The following is a 24380-nucleotide window of genomic DNA, read 5'->3' on the forward strand; positions in this document are numbered from 1 at the left end:
CTCCACCTGTTTTTTTCTCCCACTCTTTCTCCTCTCACCCTCTCTCTCTCTCTCTCTCTCTCTCTCTCTCTTACCATCTCTCCCTCTCTCGCCATCTCTCTCTCTCTCTCTCTCTCTCTCTCTCTCTCTCTCTCTCTCACCATCTCTCCCTCTCTCACCATCTCTCTCCTCCGATGTGTTGTCAATTCTTGATTGGGTTTCTGTTGCTAAGCATTTAGCTGTAACATTCTAACGCTGCAATACTGGGGATAACGCTGCACACATGATGCTAACTCTGCTTCAGAGAAGGGTTTCAAAACCACAGGTAACAAGTAGCACAAGTGTGAAATGCTCCTCTAAGCAAGGTTTCAGGGTTTAAAAAAAAAAGGTTTAAAAAGCAAGGTTTCAGAATTAATCTGTGTGAAAAGCCTTATACAACTCAGTGCCCATTGTTTAACCCTACCTCCAGATTAGAGGGTCACACGGGAGTGGATTTTCAAACCTCTCTCGTCCCACTCCCAAAAAAAAAAAATTCCTGTCCCACCCCAATCCTGCAAAAAAACTGGGGAAAATCCCATCCTGTCCCAATCCCAGAAGAATGACTACCATTCCCTCCCACTCCCGTGTTTTTTATTTATTTATTTATTTTCATTCATTTAACCAGCCATACCAAAGCAAACCGTGTATTCCCGGTCCCGCCCACTCCCGCTGACATTTTTTCCTGTCCCGTTCCAGCCACGTGATTAATAGTGATTTTGTTTCCCAAAAAATGAAAAAAATCCCTAAAAAATGTCAGCCTCTACTCCAAATGTGATGTATAACACGTAACCCATACCTGAGCGATTTTCTGGGGGATGTGGTAGGTTAAGGTGCTGGACTACCAATCGGAAGGTTGTGAGTTCGATTCCCATGTCCACCAGGTTGCCACTGCTGGGACCCTAAGCAAGGCCCTTAACCCTCAATTGCTCAGTTGTATAAAATGAGATAAAAATGTAAGTCGCTCTGGATAATGGTTTCTGCTAAATGCTGTAAATGTAAATATCTACAGCACATCAAGTGGAAAGCAAACAGAAACTGGAGTGCACACATCCTAATTCCTTAAAAGTGGACTCTTTTACCCATTTTCTTTCAGTAACACACAGCATGCTTGACATATTGACGAATTTGGTTGGGGTTATGAACTGTAAAGTAAACTTTCTGAACTGTTTTCAGTTCATTTACATTCATTTATTTTCTAAAAATGGTGAAAAATAATGATCCAGCAGATTTTTAAACTGCTGAATGCTCCAAAATGCTCTGGCATACAAATGCAGGCCTAGGGTGATTTTTCTTATTTTTTATTTTATACTCGTTTCTTACCTCTAGCGTGTAGTAGCTGATTTTTTTTTTTTCTTCAATTTGTTTTATTCCAGTTGCTCTTATTAATCAGTATTATGCAGTCTCAAATTGAAAGTACAAAGCCTTTAGCCAAAGTGAATATTAAATATTAATGAGGTCCCATTATTATTTAACAAGTTGTATTGATGTTAGTTGTTATTTGCCTGTGGAGCATTAAGTTATGTACGAGAGCAGTGCGTAATTAATACATTAGTCTTCTGTTTTTAAGAAATACTGTACTCAGCATTATATTACAGACGGTCGGTCCTGAAGGGAGAAGTTTAGACTGAAATAGACTGATGGAATGTTTTGTTGTCCAATTAATCTATTATTGAAAGTATGAAATCCACCGAAGACCAACAAAAAAAAACACCCTTTCATGTTTATTTCTTGTTTGTACCAAATAATTATATCCAGATTTATTGAGTGCATCTGTAGTCTAAATAAACAACTCTCTGCTGTAGAGTCGAACCTTCGAATCAGACAGGTTTGAAGCTAAAAACTGGTGAACGTCAGTCCCTCATGCTCGCCAAGGAAGCTCCAGCTCTTTTGTATTAGGGCTTTTTTATTTTTTTTCCCCCCAACCAATTGGAGGTTATCACCTCCCAGTTCTCTTGTGTTAAATCAGCACCAACATGGTCTCATTCTTTCATTTGATCCTCCCTTTAGCATGAAGCTTGGTGCACCGGTGAGAAATTAGCTCCCGGTACAGCCTACCCCAGTGCAGATTGAAAAGTCTGATGATGGAGTATTTGAAGTCTTTGGAGAACTCGAGCCATGATTAACATTTAAACGTAATCCATCCGATACCCGTAAGGTCTTCGGTTCCCTTCAAAGGAGCCGGCTGAGGAGAACGCTATGCACTGATGTACGTCGACGTGGTGTTTGAGCTCGCCGGTTTCAGAAGCCGGCGTTCCGCCAACGTAACGTTCAATTTCCATTTAAAACTCAATCTGAGCTTAATCTCGACCCAAGACGCTGACATTTAAGCTAATGCTGTTATGTCACTAGCAACGGGGGCAAAATGTTAAACAGAAACAGGCAAATTCTTCTGCTTATGTCGTCCTGCGTTTTTTTACGTTAGCAAAAATGCCAAGCCTTGTCATCTGTAATGGAATTTAAGGTATTCTAAGAGCCAACCCCTTTTCTGTGTTAATTTTGATTCATGCCTGATTCCATGAGGCTCATCCCTTTTCCTTTCCTGCCTCATCCCTCACCTGTAAGTGCACAGCTATAATACAGCAATGCTTCATTTTTATGGCGGTGAATCTAAGAACCCTGGAATAGATTCACAAAAGTTTGGAGAGGGCATTTACATGTCTGTAGTATTTATATGAAGAGGAAACACGACCGCACGCGGAAACACGAAGTATATCCACTGAAGTACTTCTAATGTTTGTTGCTGATTAAATAGTTAATAAAAAATATATTTTTTATTTTTTTTTATTTAATTTCTATATAAACGTAATTTATTTATTTTTTATTTAATTGATTTTTATTTATTTCTTTTCCTGCTCAAACTCTTTGTTGCGACCCTACAAGAGGGAGGGAAAAGAAATCTATAGCAGTAATTAGGACCAAGGAAGTTTGTTTACGCTCCTGTCAGTCATAATTCTTGCCTTTTCTTTCTTGGCCTAGCATCGGTGAGTTCGGGAGCGTGGCTTTTGTGGGGAAACACCAAATGTCTTAGCTGTTTTGATTTTCAGCTTTTAAAACAGCTCGCTTCAGCAAAATGCTGCTGATTATCTTCAGTGCCTTCGAAGCTGCTTAAGATTTTCAAATCAGTTCTGTTGACTAGAAAAAGAGACTTAAAAGACATTCGACTTGGCAGCTGCTGAAATGACTTTGTTGTCGAACATCGATTAATTAAGAACGGCGATGTAACATGAGACACTCTGGCAGTTCAAATAAGGAAACGACGACAGCAGGCAATGCGTTTTAAACATTTCCGTGCATGCAGAAAAAAGACATTTCTATATCGGCATAAATGCGACGCCAAAAACATCAACAGATTTTTCTGAAAGTCAACAAAGTGAACCCAATCAAACAAATGAGACAGAAGTATTATACTTGTTTTTTTTTAATTTAGGGAAATGATCCAATATTATCCATATTGTCTATTATATTTGAGATTATACACTACTCAAAAAAATAAAGGGAACACTTTGTATTCCACACAATGTAACTCCAAGTCAGTCACACTTCTTCACAACCCACACAAGTGGCTCACGGGTTGTAGACTCCCTCTCATGCAACCACTAGAGTGAAAGCACCACCAGCATTCAAAAGTGACCAAAACTTCAGCCAGAAAGCATAGGAACTGAGAAGTGGTCTGTGGTCACCACCTGCAGAACCAGTCCTTTATTGGGGGTGTCTTGCTAACTGCCTATAATCTCCACCTGTTGTCTATTCCATTTGCACAACAGCATGTGAAATTGATTGTCAATCAGTGTTGCTTCCTAAGTGGGCAGTTTGATTTCACAGAAGTGTGATTGACTTGGAGTTACATCGTGTTGTTTAAGTGTTCCCTTTATTTTTTTGAGCAGTGTATTTATGCAGAAATATGATAAATTCTATATTTATATAGAATTATAAATATTATATAAAAAAGATTATATATCTAAACCACTTGCTGCTGAAAATATCTGCCTCTCGTGGAATGGTGTTTTTTTTTGTTTTTTGTTTTTTCTTTTCTTTTCTTTTTTCTGCTGGTGTAACGAGTGGTAAAAAGTGTGAAGGAAGGATGGAAGGAAGGCCAGATGACAGCTAATTATCTTTGCTGCACTTTATCTAGATGATGTGCCCCGGTCACATGCTCGCCTGTAGTCGTTGACCCGAAGCCGATGTTTATACTGTATGGTAATTGGTTGGTAAGTAAACATTCAGAGCCTGGATTCTGCTTCGTATTGTTAGTCCTGGTTAGTTGGAACCTGTCAGAGGCTGCACTTTACTCTCATGTGTTCAGGCTTAGATTTGGAAGAAGAAAAAAATAAACTAGAGACAACAACAACAAAAAAAAAACAGAGGCTTGAGGCTGGAGCTTGTGGCGTTGGGTTTTTAATCTGTTTTCAGAAGATTAGTGGCTGCCTGAATTAGAGCTCCATGTTGACATGTTTTGCACTGTGCTGTTTGTGCTCTTTTTTTTGTTAGTTTTTTTTTAATTAGACCAGTTGGGCATGGACATGGGATTCCCCTCTGACTTGTGGTTTATGTTTTGCATGTTGTGCTTTGACTATTTCAAAACCTTGGATGGCGCAAGAACTGCTGCAGAGACTGCAGACTTCCCCTGTGGCTCGTTTTAGTCTTTTTTTTTTTTTTTTTTATGCGAATCTCAAGAACCAGACTTTTCTCCACTCTATTTTCCACACAGTCCACTGTTTCCAAGCTGAATCATTTCCCTTTTAACACAACATTTAAAAAAAAAAAAAAAAGACCAAAATATTGTACGACTTGTACAAGAAATTTGTCCGATCCACACAATGCATCGAGATATAGAAGTTTTAGAGACACTCGTGAAACTGTCACGTTACATTTGCTAAAGCTTTACACTTATTAAATATCTAGAAAAAAAAAGTTATTTAATATCCAAAAGGAGGGAAAATACATTCTGTAAAATCTAATATGTCTATTATTTAAAAAACAGCATTAAAACGTTATAAAACAAAAAAAACGATTCAGTGATAACTGTGATATCTCCGTAAAGTCTATTGTGATATAATTTAGATAGAGAGAGCGAAAGAGTTCTTTATGACTTTATTGATCCCTGACGGGATTGTGTTTGTCACAGCCCAAAATCTTACATTACAAGGACACATACGGTCAGGCAGCAAGATAAGTTAAGATACACACATGATGTCCACTTTATTAGGAACACCTGTTCACTCGTGCAAGTAACTGATCAGCCAATCAGGTGGCAGCGGCGCAGTCGGGGAAAAAAAATCATGCAGATGTGTGTCAAGAGCTTCAGTTAATGTTGACGTCAAACATCAGAATGAGGAATATTGTGATCTTAATGACTTTTTAATTAATTATGGCATGGATTAATTATGGTATGGTATGGCATGGTGCCAGATGGGCTGGTGTAGTATTTTAGAGTATTTTAGATACTGCTGGTTTTCTGGGATTTCAGCATAGATAACTTAAATAACACAGTTATAACACAGTTTATAACACAGTCATTCTAACAAAAGTGGAACCTCATCTGAAGACCTGGGCCTGTATTCATGACAATTGTCAGTTTGAAGATTTGCTCCTAGTGACGTAATTCTGAGAAAACTCTTAGAAATCCTTAAAATTAAAGAGAAGTTTGTAGTAAAGATAAAAGATATTCGTAAAGTATCCTAACCCTTAAAAGAGCTCTTAAGGTCAAAATGTTTCAGGAGCACTGAGGAGGGCTTTTAATAGGTTTCAGAGTTTCTTATCAGAGGAGAAAATGGCCGAAAGGGGAAGAGGGAGAAGAAATTTATTGTATACAATGTTTAATAATGATGGTGAGTTAATAAGATGATACAGATTAGCTTGTGTAGGGATTATTTTTGTGACCAATTATATTAGAGATCCGTCACATATTTGTATGTGCATCTAAATGTATGTGTCATTTACAGATACGCATCTCTGAAACAGAGCCGAAATGCCATAGTGGCAGAAATGATATAATTTGGCGCTATGACATTTCTGCTCTGTGTCGGAGATGTTTACATTTATTACATTTATTATATTTATTTATAACATACAGACGTTAGCGCATCTCTAATATGATTGGTCACGAACGTAATCCCTATACGATATAGTCTCAAATATCTTAACATAGAGACCAGATTTTAAAAGCGTGTTTTTTTTTTTCTTGTTTTTGTTGAACAACCAATCACATTCTTCAAAAGAGTTTCATACCTAGTAACAGATTTAGCCCCGCCTCCTCTCTAAGACAAGTGTTTGTATTTTCTTTCCTTAGAGTTGCTCTGAGATCCTGATCCTGAATCACTCTTAAGATTCCTAGTTAAGCTAAATTAGGAGCTCTGTCAGATCTTCTGAGCTCATTCACCTCAAGTTCTGGTCTAATGTGCATGCTGAGATGCTTTTTCTATTCAACAGGTTTGTGAAGAGTGTTTATTTGAGTTGTTATATCTTTCCTCGAAGCTTGAAACAGTCTGGCTGCTTTGCTCTTTTAGCAACAAGGGGTTTCCACCTGCACAACTGTCCCTCACTCAATTTCTTTTTCCACACTACTCTGTGTAAACACCTCGGGCTGTTCTGTGTGAAATTCCCAGGAGATCAGCAGTTTCTGAAATACTCACACCAGCCCATCTGAAACTAACACCCATGTCACAGTTAAAGTCACAGACATCACACTTTTCCTTTATTGTGTCTGATGTTAGTGTTATTTTTAATGTAACATATTATGTGCTATATGCGATCAAAATCAGCCACTCAATCGCATAATTATTGATTATATTGCTATTTAGTGAGCCATAGTTGTGACATGAAAAGTTTACACACAAAGTTTGGCCCAAAAGCTTTCTTGTGTTTTATAGCCGCAAATAAGTGAGAGACAGTTACAAGTTTCTGACTCTGAAGAACTTGCTGAAGGTGCATCAGATCTGTGGCTGCTTCTGCTGCTCATCTTCTGTTCTGAAGTAAGAAAACTAATCCCCAGGATCCTTTAGAGAAATGCCAAAGAATCTCCCAAATCTTCAAACTGTGCACCTTAATCTCCACCGAACTGTGCCCATGTGATGCGGAGATAACAGGGTACATTGCACTGTCTATTTTATGGATCTTTTCCTAAGAGGCAATAACAGAGAAAGATCCTTTATTTCTTTAGACAGATGGGCAGTTTCGATGATGTGGGACTTATGTGTCTGACTGGAAGTAATGGGCAAATAAAAAAAGGAGGGGATTGGGACTTGAAAAGCACTTGAGCATTTGTTTCAGCCGTAAAAAATGAAGGGCATCACTTTGAGTTAATGTGCTTTACTGATTTATCATCCTACAAGTTCTTTGTAAGCTTTCACACCTGATAAAATACTTCTGGAATTTTCTAGGATGTCTCAGTTGTGTATTCTCTCTAGTCATACTTTTAATCATTTTAAACTTCATGCCCTAAAAGGTGATGTCAAATCACACAGAGGCAAAACCATTTCCTGTTTTATTATTAATTGGTTTAATGCTCACTGGAAACTGAGAGCAATTTAGCTGCAAAATTACAGTGAAATATCACTTTATATTTGCACGGGATTAAGCAAAAGTACAAAAAGTTTACCGTTCCAAGGTTAAAACACTTCAACAAATTTTGTTACCGTTATACTCAGACGAACAATTATTTATTTGTCTTCTCATGCTCCAAAGTCCATTTATCCTCGTCACAGGCTTAAAAACCACACACAAATTCATCCAAGTCTTCCTGACAAATCAAGTTTGGCCGCAGTACAGCGTCTGTTCCTATCATCACATTAAACTCTGGAGAGAAGTTAAAATGAATTTGCTAGACCTGGAATCTTCTGGAATTTGAAAAAAAAAATCAATCCCAGAATGCAGTGTATCTGCAGTATGATACCGGGTTTAGGGTAATAATAGTAAAAAGTAAGTAAAGTACTGGGAGGAATTACATGGAAATTTACAGGAAAGGGTTACAGTGTAAAGTTTTTCTGATTTAAACTAGAAAAGTGCAGCTCCCTCCAATCAACATCCCTTATAACATATCTAATTATCCTTGGCTGATTTATCCAAGAGCATGAACTGTTAATATATTTATTGAGGCCTTGCAGGAACCAAACATGGATCTTGAATTTTTGTCCACAGGTCAGGTGACCAACGCTGCTATTATCCCAGCTCCCGGAAACATGTTCCTGCCCGACAGTCGGCCTGGCATCCCATTACCTCGCTTCAGCCGTCATCTGAACAATTCAGAGCAAGCTGAAGGAGCCGGAACCGGAGGAATGTGTCTCAGGCTGGGTGCCAACTGCCAGGTACAATGGACAAACCTGTAATATAAACCGTTACTGATTTATAGTTATTCCAAATGTACTTATTATTAAGATTATTGAGTATGTGGAATATGTCTAACCCTAACAGTTGTTTCAGTGTGATAGTTTGTGGGTTGAATCATTGTTAATAAGAGACAGTCAGGTCCAGGCTCAAGCTGCCAGGAAGTGTATAGCAACCCATAATCACTCTGGACGACCACGGTGAGCAGAAAAGCTTCTCAGCTTGCACGAAACTTCAAACCACATCAGGTTTCTTATCCATGGGTTAGGCCGTGGGTGGCCTAGTGTTTAAGGCGTTGGATTACCAATCAAAAGGTTGTGAGATTGAATCCCAGTTCCACAAAGCTGCCACTGCTGGACCCCTGAGCAAGGCACCTAACCCTCAATTGCTCAAGTGTATAAAAAAAAATGAGATAAAATGCAAGTCAATGTGGATAAGGGCGTCTACCAAATACTGTAAATATAACCATGATGTGTTTCGTTCGGATACCACTCCATCTGTGATTGGTCCAAATTCCACTGAGTAACAGTTTCATTTTCTGTACATGTATTTGCTATGGTATATCGCAGACCTTAACGTACAACATTGTCGTGAGATTGCCACCGTAATTAGCTACAGTGAGAAAAAAACGCCGCAATAAAGCCTACACAAACTTTTATATTAATTCAAATCCTTCAAATTTCTTCAATACCTATTATTCAAAAGAACATTGTTTAATGAGAAATACAGGGACCATTTGTCACTGTCGTATATACAGTAGTGTGTCGTGTCCTGTTTATCGTATTTGGTACACATTTAAAGATTTAGTGTAAGAGACACTGTGGCACCTCCACTTCTACATTAAAGTAAGATAAATGTTATAGTATTGTTAACAAACAGCTGTTTATGGCCCAGCACTAAGCCTTTCCACGTCAAAATCAATTAAAGGTTCGTGAATAATACGGTTTTCCAAATTGCCAGCCACCTGCTGTGTTTACACTTTTCCTTTCGATCTTTAACACGTCCAGACGTTTCACGTTCACAGTTTACACCGCCTCCTGCGTCCTCTCTCTGTCTATTTTCTCCTGCTTCTTTTCCGACACGTTCTCCAGCACGGTTGTTTGCTCTCCTCATTGATTCAAGGCTAATCCCTGCAGCCTGTGGGAATGTTGTCATCGTTCCAAAATAAGCTTTTTCAATGAAAGATAAGATGTAAGTTACATCAATAAGATTTTTTTAGATAAACCTGTTTGCTGTCAGAGAGCCTAAAACAACTGAGGGTGATGTATAGGATAAATCACACTTTTCCTACCGCGACCACCCTCGCTCTGATCACGGCTTTTCACACGTGAAATAGTTTCCTGAGTGAGTGTAAACTCCAAGTAAATAGGATCATGGTTTATCGTGTTGGAATTTCTCACTGCTCAGTTTATATGGGGTTAACAATGAATCCTGGATCTTTATAATCTGGCCTTTCACACTGGCTTAACCTTCTTCTTATTTGCGTATTTGCGTCAACATGACTGGGTTAATACAGCATGTGACGCTTTAAATGACGGTTTGTCTCTCACTTTCACATCGGCGAGAATTACAGGCTCATCACTCGACCGATCTTTAACAATTGGCTCTAAAATGGAAAAAAAAAAAGTGGGACACATCTTATGTTCTGCCCTCAAGCAGGTATTATCTTCTTTCACAGCTTTATAATCTTTTTTTTTTTCTTGTATAATCTTGTATTTTCTGTCTGCCACCCAGTTTGTCCTGAACATACTTTTCTGACCATAACTACAAAACTAAGACTCTCTCCACTTCACTCCAGTTGATTCATTTCAGTTCATTTCTATTGGGATTTCTGTTGTTTACCATCCAGCCGTAACGTTCTCAGTTGACGTCTTATCCTTTTTCAGCGTTTTTATATTTTCCTGTTTCACAACACACAGGTTTTCCGTGACTGTACAATGTGTTTTTTTTTTTGTTTGCTTCCTGATGGGGCCAACCTTTGGCCGTCAGTGTGACTCGGGACGACGTGTAATCCACCAAATCCTGACTAAAGATGGAAAAGGAAAAGAAAGTAGCTTAAGACGAAAAGTTTCACTTTAAATAGATGTCTGACGGATCTTTCAATAATAATAATAATAATAATAAAATACAATAAACTAATATGCATAGTTTGCAACACTGGAATTTAATTAACAGAGATGTTCTTCTTTGACATATCACCTCTGATCAAAAACACCCCTTGCCGAAACTGACTCAACTCAGCCTCACCAATCTATATTTCAGCAGTGTGGTACTCTTTAGTGAATAGTGAAACCTGTAGGCGAGAAGGTAACTAATGCTTTGGCTAATTGGCGAGTTAAAAACTGCAGCCCCATGAGGATGAAACTGACCTGTTTTTTGTTCAGCACTTTCAGCAGAAACCTCCCTTCATTTTTTCCCCTCTTTTTTTTTCTCTTTGAAATCCAACTGCCACTCAAACGTGGAGCACGTGTTTTGTTGTTCATTCTCATTTATGTTCATGCCTGTAAGAAATGATTGCCTTCTAAGCTCATTTTTATGGACTTGATAGTGTTGAAATTCAATTCAAAATCAATACCTGTGATTTGTCTCGTTAGCCGCAGCTTTGTCACATCGTCAGAGCTGCGAGTAAAGAAAACGAATCGACATCTTCAGACTGCTGGTATAAACAGTTATAAAACAGGATTACTCGACTGTTTAAAAAGAAGTACAGCAGATAAAAATCAAAGATCGAAGAAAATAACCTCTACACCACGGGGCTCTAACCTGTTTTCCTCTGAGAGCTACTTGGACAAAAATACGGTGGTCGAAAGCTGGACAAAGTGTTTATTATTCATTATTATTAATAACATTTATTTACATAGCTAAGTGCCAGAAAAGAGCTGAATTCAAAGTCAAAATCTTATTTTGCAATAAGTTATTTATGTAAAGTTAAATGACAAGTTTATTGATTTAACACAACAGGTTTGCTGTTTGTGAATTTGAATCCCAGGTCCGCCAAACTGCCATCGCTGGGCGAAACTCAACCCTGAGTAAGGCACTTAACCCTCAATTGCTCAGTTTTATAAAATGAGATTAAAATGTAAGTCGCTCTGGATGAGACTTTCGACCAAATGCTGTAAATGTAAATATATTTATTCATCAGTTTTGCTTTGGCAGATTGGTAGCTTTATTCCTAACGTTGTCGAATCCCTAGCAGCTTCCATGTTGAACGGATCTGCCTTGTGTATTCTTTATATTTTATTCGAATTGCTCAAAATTGCCTATAGTTGCTTTGAGTTTATATAATTCGATGTACGGTTTTGGTGCTAGCCGTGTGTGAAAGTAATCAATGAGCGGTTGGATCACACTGTGATGTACATGCACACGTAGAGGAATATGATTTATCCGGGAGCTCAGATTCGGTACAACACCGGAAAGGGGCGGGACATCTCTGAATTTGTACGGGTTGAAAATTAAACAGGTTTATTGAGTCATTTGATTTAATTAATTTTGTACATATTTTATGAACCTTTAGCTGCTCGTGATATTGGAAACCACTGCTTTACACTGTTTTGGGTTTAAGCTGTTAAACAGAACTCATTCCGGAAATGTGAAACTGTAACACACTGGTGTTGGTTGTTGTTATTGGCTGTGTGGTTATTAAAGCATGATTTGACCAGAAGGCTTTGTTAATCTGCAATGGATCCTGTGGTGTGCAGCGCGCTCCCATGTAGGTGTATATGTAAAACCTTTACCGCATTAAGAATAAGTGCTTTATCGACCGTGCTGTTTAATAAGTGCTAACTCCCACACTGTTAAACTGATAGGAGGAAGCTGTCAATCCTGCTGCATGTGAGCTGACACTGAATCAGACTTGATTGATTGTTGGACAGAACTGTTTGAGAACATTTTTTTAGCACTACAGTGGTGGCACTCATTGTTATAGTGTTGACAGTGGAGAGGCAAGGACTAGGCACAGCTTTGTTTTGGGATTGACACACGTATCAGACACCTACCAGCTTTTCACATCGTCTTATTGACGAGCTAATCCCTGCTTTTAACCCCCGATTGAGGAACGTTTCTCACTTGTAATTTAAAAGCAGGGTTAAGACGGCTTTTTACCCTGGGTTATGAAACCCTGCTCTGAAGAGGAATTAGCAGCGCTTTGGCAGACCTGTAGTGTGAAACCATACGGTTTTAGAATGTTACGGCTCGATGGTAAGCAACAGAAACCCAATCAAAAATTAAACCGTGTGTGCTTTATATCACCTGATTTGTACAGTCACACAAACTGAGTGTTGTGTAAATAGTTGCAGCGTTAAACAGGAAAAATTGTCAAATGTTGAAGAAAAAAGGAATCAACTGGAGTGAAGTGTTTATCCGTTATATATCCAGTATTTAAGGAACTGACTGATCAATTAAAAGCAGGGTCTCCGATGTTTGAGAAATGCTTAAAACTGAGTCGGGACGACAAACTAAAAATCAAAACAAAAATCAAAACAAATGTGTAGCCAATGAGCAGAAAGGGGCGGGTCTTGTCAATATGAGTTATTCACTCGGGAAACTCGAATCTGTGAATATGCGGCCAACTTTACTTAAGACGCCGAGGTCGCTTTTTTCCTTCTCGATAGGTGAGTAACGTTGGTTTTGCTTTGTACCTTTTTTACCTTTAACTTAAAATAATAGTAACGAACAGAGACAAGTACATGACCCATTTAAAAAACATTACAGTAGGAGCCTTTATTTTGTCACACAGACATTTCAGCACAGTGAAATTCTTTCTTCACATATCAAAACTTTGGAGGTTGGGCTCAGAGCACAGGTTCAGCCATGATTCAGTGCCCCTGGAGCAGAGAGGGTTAAGGGCCTTGCTCAAGGACCCAACACTGGTAGCCTGGTAGTCCTCCGATCAACAACCCAGAGCCTTGAAATGTGAAAAATAATAAAACCTGCTTGAGTGCATAACAACAGACGTCTCCTGGTGGTGTTGAAATTGTAGACCCAGTTCTGAAGGAGCTGCTAAGTGTCGAGCCTATTTTTTTTGCACCAATGTGAATTTGTGAGACGAGCCGTTATTTAAAGCGTCACATGCTGTGTTTAACTAATCACGGTTGGTGATGGTGCGAATATGCAAATTAGAAGAAGATTAAGCCAGGGTTTTGGAATGTACAGTGTGAAAGGTCAGATTATAAAGAACTAGGATTTATAGTTAACCTCAGGTAAAGTTCAAGCAGTGAGAAACGTCAAACACCACAATCCAAGATTCTGTTTACTTTGCGTTTACACTCAGCCAAATGTGAAAAATGTTTTCTACTGTAGTGTCGTTGCTGTAAATTAATATGGGAGTATAACACGGATGTACCACAAATCCAACAGCTGGATTTGTGAATCTTGTGGACCTGGTGAAATGCTGAAAATTTGAGTTCCTTTTATCTTAGACATGCCATAACCAGTTGTTATTTATTTATTTATTTATATATTTTAAATCCACAGTATTCATTACTTTATTCAGATCAACGGCTTTATTCAGATCAACTCTTAGATGTGCATTGCAGTCTTACACAAATCCACATGTTGGTAAAAAAAAATAGGTCAGGGTCTGCTCAAAAGGAGTTTCTAGTGAAGAGGAAGGTCTTTATTCTTTGATTGGAGACAGCCAGTGACTCAGCTGTTCAAACAGCCACAGGAAGTTTAGTCCACCACCTGGGTGCCTGTGCTGAGATTTATACGTACACTCTCTAGATCCAGTGTGTAATCGCTGGAAACCGACAGCAAAGCAGTGGTGAGGAGTTGAAGTCTGCAGCTCAGTGGTTAAGATGTCAGGCTACTGAGCAGAAGATTGTTGAGTGTTTGAGCAAGACCCTCAGCTGCTCAGATGACTAATGAGTATAATAAAAGTATGATGTATTTTCTCAAAGAAAAGATGGACAGAATTTATTCTAAAACTTGTCCTAGCCTTCATCCGGACATGTACTTCCAGATATTAAATAGTATTTATTATAAATGTATTATTTATAATACTGGAAAAGGGCTTGATTTAAGGGCCCCAGGTGGCCCAGCGACAGGATCCTGCTCTCTCCTTGCCACGGCCTGGGTTCGATTCTTGCACAGGGTGTTAACCCAGCCACTGAAAAGTACTGTACTCTCAGTAAATATAGCCTGGATAAAAATGGAAGGGCTGCGTCAGGAAGGGCGTCCGGCATAAAACCTGTGCCAAAATCTAATATGCGGACCACGTGATCCGTTGTGGCGACCCTGAACAGGGAGCAGCCGAATGAGGGGGTTTGATTTAAGGAGTAACCAAGAAACTAATCTCACCTAACTACTAGTTGGAGTCATGCTTGTAATTCTTGCATGACGCATTCCTAATACGACAACACATCTTTTCATTAGATAAATAAAAATAAAGTCAACATCGTGATGCCGATTAGCATCTCTTAATAACCTGGACCTGGTGTTGATTCATTTTCCTCTGTATTACTCATTGTCAGTAAATAATGGCACCCGTGTTATCTTGGTGATGGATTCATAGATTTGCAGCATACTGTATAGGAGCGATGTATTTTAATATCTGTTTTAATATCTTCTCTTTCAGGAGCCCGAGGAAACGTATCTGGAGAAAGCAGACCGACTCCATTCTCTTATGTGCGCTGTTACAGACAAGGTGGGTGAAAGAATCCAGATCACCCTGCTTCCCGAACCTGTTATTTTTCCTCATCGTTTACTGCAGTTCTGAGGGAACTCAAAGTTCATGTCCTTAATCAGCTGAAGTTACATTAGTTTACATTGGTATTTTCTTTTGTTTGGTTGTTTGGCTGAATACGTGTTCATTGCTAGCTTGAGCTGCGCTACATGATCAGGATTGTGACTTAGCTGCTACAAAGAAACACTTAACATTAGTTTTTTCTTTTCATTTTTCTTCAGTTTTACTGTCAACATTATGCATTCATAACAAAATACCAGCTCTTCCAAGCTATTTTGGGCTTCATTTATTGAGCTGGATACAAAGATTTATTGGTATGAGTGTTTACACAAGAAATTTTGAATTTTCCCAGAAATTTGGAATTTTCCCCTTAAAATCCTGCACATTCCGATATTAGTTCATAGATATTTGTGAATTTCCATACTGAAATATCTGGAATATCTTCTGAAAAGGTTAAAATAGCTTGTTTTGTAACATTTATAGCTTTCACAGACTTTTTCTTATCCTGAGTGACTCACGGAACATCTTTGTAGTCTCAAAAACACTCCTCAGGTTAGTTCACAAAGTCAAGGACAAGGAATATCATCTAGAACATTCAGGGGAAACCAGTCAGTTTATTTTAATTAAAAAATCTGAACAATAAAGGAAGCGAGCGAAGACAAACTCATAAATTAAGACAAATAAAACTAATTGTTCTGTTATTAAGAAAGAAATGGTGCTGGAGGATGGACGGATCTGTCTGGGCATAGCCACAAGTTGTAAGATTAAATTCACTTTAATCAGTAAATTTGTTTGTTTGTTTATTTTGATTATTCGGTTTCCGGTCATTTTGAATGAAAGCTTTTTTTAACACCATGCAGCTCTTCCACCATGCCGCCCGATTCCCTGTGTAAAGTTTCACTGACGTCTCATTTAATTCACACCTAAATCACATTTCTGCCATCCGTCTCCAGACTTTTCATGTTCCGTTCTGCTACTGCATAGAAATGAGTCTAAATAACTTCCATCTGGCTACTTTTTACCGCCTGGTGATCATTTCATATTTCCAGCATGAACACTTAAACCTTTGAGGTTGTTAGCATCAGTGAATGCTGTAAATGAGCTGTGTTAGGAACGCGCTCTGCATGTTACAGCTGATCCATGTAAGTGTGAAGAAATCCAGCCATTGATCAGTTTGTTTTACACCAACATTTAAACCCAACATTACTTATTGTATTATACGGATCACATATTATGATGGAACATAACTCTGAAATCACACTGAAACTTCAGCATAATATTTAACTGAAATATCAGAGTAGCTTAAGGAAGAATTGAAGGATTACGTGATGGAGGTTACAAATCAACACAAAAAAAAAAGACAGGTGAGAATCATCATCTTTACCTGTCTGTTCAGCTCATCTTCTGTCCATCCACTGATCACAATCAATTATGGGCAAACACATATGGACCTCGAATTCAAATGTTCATCCTGGTTACAAAAACAGCCCTGTTTTGTGAGTCCTTTAACCAAAGACTAGAAGAAAATGTGCACAAATCAAGATCAAGAACCTCATCACTTCTACCTCAGACATATTATATACCAAACTATTTGCTTTCATTAATAGCTTGTTAAATTACATACCTAATAAATTGCTTGTGCGTTACCATCAACATGCATTAAAAAATTAAACATTATACAGAAACGGCTTGGACATTAATGCTTTAAGAGCTTATTATTGCAAATCCCACCTGCTGACTACAGGAAGGATTATAACGTGATATAATGGAGCCTCCAAGGTTGAAAAAATCGAACTGACTTGTTATACAACGCTGTTCTTCTCATTACCTTCACATGCGGTTATTTTATTCAAACTCTTCACCCGATAGACCCGGCTGCAGTGGTTCCTTAGCCTGTTGACCTTTAGGAGAGACGCTTTTTTGGGGGGAATTTTAATGCATTTTGTCACTGTGGGACCTTCTCCACTGTGCTTAGAGAGGAAGAACCCGACGTGGTGTTAAGTGGATTAGTTACGCTCAATCAAAACAGAAGCCGAATCCCGCGGGCGAGCCACAGCACTCGTTTGAAGGAAATGCTAAAATAAATAAATTAATGGAGAGCACGAGTTTTCTAACCCCACACCCACCCCCTCCTTGCTTCTTAATCTGTGGGAAAATTGCATTGCTGTCCTCCACCGTTTGCCTGCGCTGCGGAATTCTCCACAATAGCAATGTCGATATCTGCTCTGCTAGATTAAGGATTTTTTTTTTAATGGGATTTGATGACCTCATCAAGAAGCCAAGACGTTCTTCAAACCCGAAGAGAACGTTAACTCGTCCCTTTTTTTTTTTGTCGTCGTCGTCGTGCAGAATTGGTCTTTAGTTCCTGTAAAACCTATCAATGTTTGAGATTTTCTCCTCGGCAGGGTTAGAGTTCTCACTCAGTAAATAAGCCTCAGGTCGACCAATTTTCCTTTGAACCACAAATGACCTTTTTAAACTCCTTTCCTTTCAGCCTTCAGCTTGAGGAAGTCCCAGTGCTGAAGCAAATGAACTGCTTTAATACAGTAAAAGAAAACTGACTAAACAACACACTTAATGAGGAAATGATTGCGTTGTAGTTCTGTCTTTATTATTATTTTTTTATTCTATAACTTTTTATTCCATTTTGTTTTTCCACCTTCACAGAGCGTGTTCGGCGATGGAGAGAACACCAAAATACGTGTGTCAGAGTTGGAAGAAGAGGTGAAGACCCTGAAGAAAATCAACAAAGATTTGTACGAGTTTTCCACACAGCTCCTTACAAAACCTAATTAAAAATATAGAAGGACCTTCAGGAAGTGACCTCACTTTACTCAAACATGAGCTGGTCGTTAATGACTTAAACTTCAGTCAAATATTCCATGGTTTTGGACACACAGTGATTTGCTCTTTTTTCCCCCCCTGATATGAGCTATCTGATATTCTGGAAGCATGTGTTTTTTTTTGTTTTTTTTTGTTTTTTTAAATAATTCTTCAAATAATTCTTCTTCTTCCCGTCCACACTTTTGTATACTGTTTCTACATTATGAGACGATGTGCAGAGCTGACCGTCATGAACTCAATAAATCATGGAGTAGAATCCATAAATAATGCAAAGCAATCATTTCACATGAGCTCCGTTTTACTCTGATTCTGTAAGCGGGAAAAAAAAGGGATTTCCTCATTGCTTTTATACACTGAGGGGGAAAAAAGCTTGATGAATTTACTTCATTCAGATCCATACATCGGTTCCACGGGAGTAAATTAAGGCAGGTTTAAACAGTTAGCTTTTATACCTGAACATGGTGTGAGCATGTATTTTTTTACAGAAGTCCTAAGAGGCCATGCGTTTTTTATATCTTTATATAAAATTTTCTTGTGATCTCAACATATAAGACATTAACATTATTTTCTCTGCATATGATCTCTGCATATACCCTATTTTTTTAATATGTAATGGATTATTAAACCGTTAAGCCTTTATTCTCATAAATACCGTCAGCTGTTCTATATTCATTTTGTCGCACATTTATTCAAAAACGATTGTGATTTGTATTCATTTAATGTTCTGTGATGTAAGAGCTTGCGCACGCTCGCTTTCCTCTATCAGCGCTATTATGCATGTGATTTATCCCATGATGCTGCATTACTGCACGTTTGCTGCATCTCGAACATGTTCTTGCGCATAGATCACAAGAGAGATCAACTTTTATGTGGAGATCACGACAAAACAAAAGAAAAAAGAAATAACGCATGGACTCTTAGGGTTTCCGTAAATTTCAAAGCCATGAATGAAATCAAAATCACACCTAAGTTCACACCTGAGCAGAGACACGGACCTACGATGCTTCACCACTGCACCATTTTGCCTCGTTTCGTTACATATGTTTAATATTATAGCTGTATGTTATCGTTATAAAGCAATTCCCATGAGTGGCAACAAGATTTAAAGATGGGGTAGACGATGTTTGGAAACCAATGTTGACATTTGAAATCACCAAAACAAACACACCTCTAACCCAAATGGGTGTCACTACTGTTTTCATAGCTCCACCCCACACATACATACATAACTCAGGCAACTATTATGGCGGAACCTGCTGGGGCAGCTGGCCGAAGGGATATTTTTTTTTTATCAATAAATGAACTCAATTGCCCCTTTTCCACCGAGGCAGTTTGAGTGCTGGTTCGGAGCCTAATTTAGAACCAGTTATTTCTTTTTCGACAGCCAAAGCACCGGCTCTGAACCAGGAAAAGTGGTTCTTAAGTAGCACCAAAACGTTGCTGGTCTAGACTTAAGAACCACTTGTGTCAGGGTCTGTGGGCGGGGCTACCGTTAGCGCATTTGATAATATACCTTAAGTATACTAATGTTTAATACACTTTTACTTTACCGCAATATGATGCATTATCAGCACACATGATAGTAAGTAGCTACATGCTAAGGCTAACTTTTTTCTGTGTTAATGACAGTAAAGCAACATCCGTCATTGTTGATGTGATTGTGTTTGCCGCTGCTGCGCTAAAGTTGCTGGGACACGTATACAGTGACGTCAGACTCGGCTCTGTGATGGCTCTCTAGCTGGTGGAAAGGCAAACCGGTTCTTAGAAGGTTCGCCAGTGGAACCAACTTTGAACCAGCACCAGTGCTAGCTCTGAAACAGCACCCGGTTCTTTTTGGTGCAAAAGGGGCAAATGAGTAATTCTATGGTAATACAAATGTGTTTTTGTAGTACTGTGTGTTGTACCGTGAAAGGTTTAGTTCCGTTTCATGCGGAAGACGACGTTCAACACCTAGAACCCGAGGCAGAGGTAACGGCAGGTATCCGCCATGTCAATGTTTCAGTCACTTTATGCTAATGTCAGACATGCGCGCCGAACACTCTCTCCACCGCATATTGACAAGACACGCCCCTTTCTGCTCATTGGCTACACGTTTGTTTTGTTAGTTGGCCCGACTCAGTTTTCTGAAGCATTTTTCAAACATTGTGCACCCCGTCTTTAATCGAGATCTAATACGTTATATGTAACGTTAATACTACTTTTTTCCTAGTAAAAACTATCACATCCACACAGTCTGGGTTGTTCTTGTTGGTTCTTTTTTTTTTTGCCAACAAAATGCACTTAAATTACAGGAAGATTTTCAGATTAAGTTTTTAAGAAGAAATGAACATACCTTTCTACAGGAATGCAGATGGTTTTCTCTTTGATAGACAGCTCAAAATTTACCACAGCGGGCTTAAAGCTCTGTAAACACCTTCCTGTGGATTGTGGCTTAGAAAAAAAAGAAATAAGGATTTTCCTTGACAAGACGTGTCGTCTCGTCGTTCCTCTTCCACTTGTTATTGCACTTTGTGACCCATGCAAGCAAATTTCAACCGTTTTCTCCTGAAGCTAGTAAAAGTACTCAAAGTTAATCTCATCCAACTTGGATTTATATAAAAAAGAAAACTTTCTTATTCAGCTAAAGAACTTGCTGCTGTTCCAAACATATGAAAGCATTGGATTTTTATCTAGTTAACTCATTTAGCCTTTGTGATGTAGATCTGAAATTTCAAATCTCATCGACTTTAAGCAGGATGTGAAGAAGGCTGATAACCGGTGGCAGCACTCATCACTTTCCTTTTGAATTACACTCTTTCACCTGTTCTTGTTCACAGTGCAGGGAATTGCTTTTGTGCACGTACACACACACACACACACACACACACACTATGCGTTTAGGCAGCAGGAGTTTATTGTAGATTGACACTGTGTGAAAATGGAATATTTTCAGTGAAGGAAAATAAAACCCTTTTTTTCAGCTATACAGTTTGTCTGTCATTTATATATTTATTTATTGCTACATCTTATCTGTATTAATAATGATTTTACGTTTTAAGCAATATGTGCTGCTGTTTGGGACAATCTGCAGAAATTAAAAGAACAAAATGCAAAAGCTTGATTACCGACAAACACGCCGGCTCTCCAATCCGGCTGATTACTGAAGTCTAACCAGCTGCGGTGTCGCTTGAAAAGCAAAACTGTTTTTGTCTTTGGTCATAAAATGAGCAGAAATAAATGTTTTACATATCAGGAGAGGATAAAACGCATGAAGCGAACGCTTCGTATTAGCCTCATCATTCAGTAATTCTGGGTTTTTAAACTAAGCTATTTTGTTGTAGGTTTCTAGCCACATTATGTACAAAACGCCCCTCTTTAATGACCCACCGTGAGAAATGAGTTATAAACAACCCACTTCCAGCATGACTTCCCCCTCACACCATAAGTGGCCAATTGAAGCACAAGGGGATGAGCGTTTAATCCAGAGCGCATTCTTCATATCGACATGCTCCTGTTAGTAAGCATCCTGAAGATGAAGCGGTTTCCTGGACAATGTGGATCATTTATTTGTTTATTTTAAAGTATGTATAGAGCAAAATTGGCTAGCTCACTACTTAACTTAATACATAACGAGCACAATAAAAGATTTTGCTTTCTGCTGCTGGAGTGGATGCAGCTGAAGATCCTTAATGGAAAAACAGAGTCACTGTTTGTACCTGTTTATAGGAAAATATCCATAAATGTATTCACAATTACACCTAAAGTGGACACTGACAAAATCCCAAGAAGTTTTCTTTTAATTACATATAAACCACACCACTACTGTTGATTCTGATGACTCTGTGGGCTCTGATACATCACTGCAGTTTGTAACTGGTCTTAAACAGACTGATTAAAGGAAGAAGGGGGAAAAGGGAGGAAGGAAGGAAACGAACAAGTTCCTGCCCAGATCAAAAGTGATCAAGAAACATCATGATTCATTCTAAACACATGTAACGTCAGGCAGACATTGGGGTCAAGAAATCACCAAGATGTCAAGATAAAGAACAAAAGTCTTGATGTCAGAAATGGAGCAGAAACTGAGCTAATACTTCGTTGTGATGTGTCTGAGTGAAAGTCATTTTAAAATGATTGTGAGCATGAGTTCAATCTGTCACTTGATGACACCGAGCAGGGGAGTGAGTGTGTGTGTGTGTGTGTGTGTGTGTGTGAATGTGTGTGGGTGTGTGTGTGTGGGTGCGTCCATGATTTAGGCAATGGTATTTGCTGGGAGTTGAAGTTTGTGACACTTTGATGTTCATTAAATCAATTTTGTTGTTGAGGTCATATCAGTGGTTTAGCAGGATTGAGCCCTTCTATCTTTAAAAGATTTAAAACATCAAATATATATCAACATAATCTTTCATTTTTGCCAGAAGGAAGGAAGGATGGAAGGATGGATGGATGGATGGATGGATGGAAGGAAGGATGGATGGATGGATGGAAGGAGGGTGGATGGAAGGAAGGATGGATGGAAGAAAGGAAGGAAGGAAACTAAAATAAATACTATAAATCTGAATATAAAAACATACAATAAGGTGTGAAGTGAAGCTGTATCGATTATTCAAGCAGCCTATGAATGACGGTCATGTCACATATTTAGCTTTGATCTTCATTTGGCTCAAATGTAAGAGGATATCTGCTCATCACTTTCATACGTGGCTCTTCACAAAGCCGCTGCCACAGTGTTGGAAGCAAAGACATTTCTAGAACATCTTTGTATGCTGAAGTGTTACAATTTCACTTCAATGGAACTGAGGCTGAAAACATGACAAAGCTCCTGCGCACAAAGCACACTCCATGAACACATGGTGTGTTAAGGTTGGACTGGAAGACCTTGTGTCCTGCACAGAGCACTGACTCTGACTCAATCCCAATAAACAGATTTGGGATGAACTGTGACCTCCTCATCCTTACATCAGTGAATGATCACACAAATCCCCACAGTCACACTCCAACATCTAGTGGAACTTCTTTCCAGAAGAGTGGAGACTATTATTATAGCAAAGAGGAGACTAAATCTGTGATTTTTGAGTGTGTATGAAGGTCAGGTGACCCTCTGTCTTTTCAAATCCATAATCTGTCAGTCTGCAAGAGTAACATAATTTTTTCCAGCACCAAGCATGTTACTATCTCACTCAGGGACATAATGAACATGAACAAAGTGATTATTTTTCCCTTTAGAGGACAAGCTAAACGTTGATCGAACCCACAAAATTAACCCTTTAAATTCACCCCTATTTTATCTTCACAAGTCTGATAGAGAATGAGTGTGACTCTTTCAGTGTGAGACAGTGAGTGTGTTTTTCCCTCTGTTAGTAGCCTTACACAGAATTTTACCGGTTGAAGATAAACACCTTCAAATTTTAGCTGATTACGAACAAGCACATGGAACATCTCCGAGGGCAGACATGGGTTTGAGATCATCATTTACATCAAAGATAGAAAAATCTGTGTCAAATATATGAACGTTTTTCTACAGAATCTTAAAGCCCAGAGTGTTTATGTGAAGTGTAAGACGAAAAAAATATTCAATTCAAACAGGTTCAAGATCAGTTATTTGGCCTCTGGAAAAAGTTCGAGTTAAAGTACAATCCCAAATAATTACAATTTTTCTGTTTACTGTGTTTGTTATTTGGAAGAAACACAACATGAATCATGTTAAGCATTAGATCCTTATTAATAGAAAAACACTAAGAATTCTAAATCACTAATGCATTCATTTTAAACACAGTTCAGATTTCTGTATCCTCAAATATATCATCAAATTATTTTTATTTCTTCTTCTTCTTCTTCTTCTTATTATTATTATTATTATTATTGTTGTTGTTGTTGTTGTTGTTGTTGTTGTTATTTCTCCCTAAATTGTCCCATGGGCTTTAATTAAAGTACAAATCTTTCTTAATTAACTAGGGAGAAAAAGTTCAGTTACTTATTAACTGGAAAATTAAGCAGAAATTGGATTTGTATTTGCTTTTACAAAAGGGATCTGGCCCTTTTATATAACCTCATTTAATCCTCTTCTTTTCCACTAGCGATGATGGTGGGAACTCATTAGCTTTTATCAGCCGATGGAGGCGTGTCCCAAAGAGATCAAATTGAAAGAAGGTGAAAAAATGTGGGCAGCACAGCGAGGTCTCATCCTGATACCCTTCACAGGAATGGCTTTGCTCTGCTTAAGGGCTCTTCTGACTGTCAGGAAATATTTCGAATGAGGAAGGCATTTTAACATGTGTAAACAAACCTTTAGGAGCTCGTTCTGCATCAGAATAAGATTCACTGTTTTTCAGCCTGGGTGTTAAAGTGTTTTATTTCAATAATGTCCATAAACCCAGTGGCATCTTGTCTATGGGGCAAGCGAGCCAGCCAGAGCCCCACCATTTACACCAGCTTTTCTTATCACATCATGTTCTCGCCACTCTATATATCCGTCATCCTCTAAATTGTCTGTGTGTGTGTTTGTATGTATGATGCCCTGTGAAGGACTGACACCATG

At 38.6% G+C, this 24380-nt stretch overlaps 1 protein-coding gene across 1 annotated transcript in view; it reads left to right on the top strand.

The window, feature by feature from the left end:
• wdr18 (WD repeat domain 18) overlaps positions 1-20829 on the top strand; it is a 75702-nt gene extending 54873 nt beyond the window's left edge. The window contains exons 8-10 of the mRNA XM_060878727.1: positions 8155-8321; positions 14915-14983; positions 17690-20829. Coding sequence (XP_060734710.1) covers positions 8155-8321; positions 14915-14983; positions 17690-17818 — 365 coding nt within the window. The 3' untranslated portion in view covers positions 17819-20829. The remainder of the gene's footprint in view (positions 1-8154; positions 8322-14914; positions 14984-17689) is intronic.
• The last annotated feature ends 3551 nt before the right edge of the window (positions 20830-24380 follow it).

Source organism: Tachysurus vachellii, chromosome 1 (assembly GCF_030014155.1).
Source record: "Tachysurus vachellii isolate PV-2020 chromosome 1, HZAU_Pvac_v1, whole genome shotgun sequence".
NCBI lineage: Eukaryota > Metazoa > Chordata > Actinopteri > Siluriformes > Bagridae > Tachysurus > Tachysurus vachellii.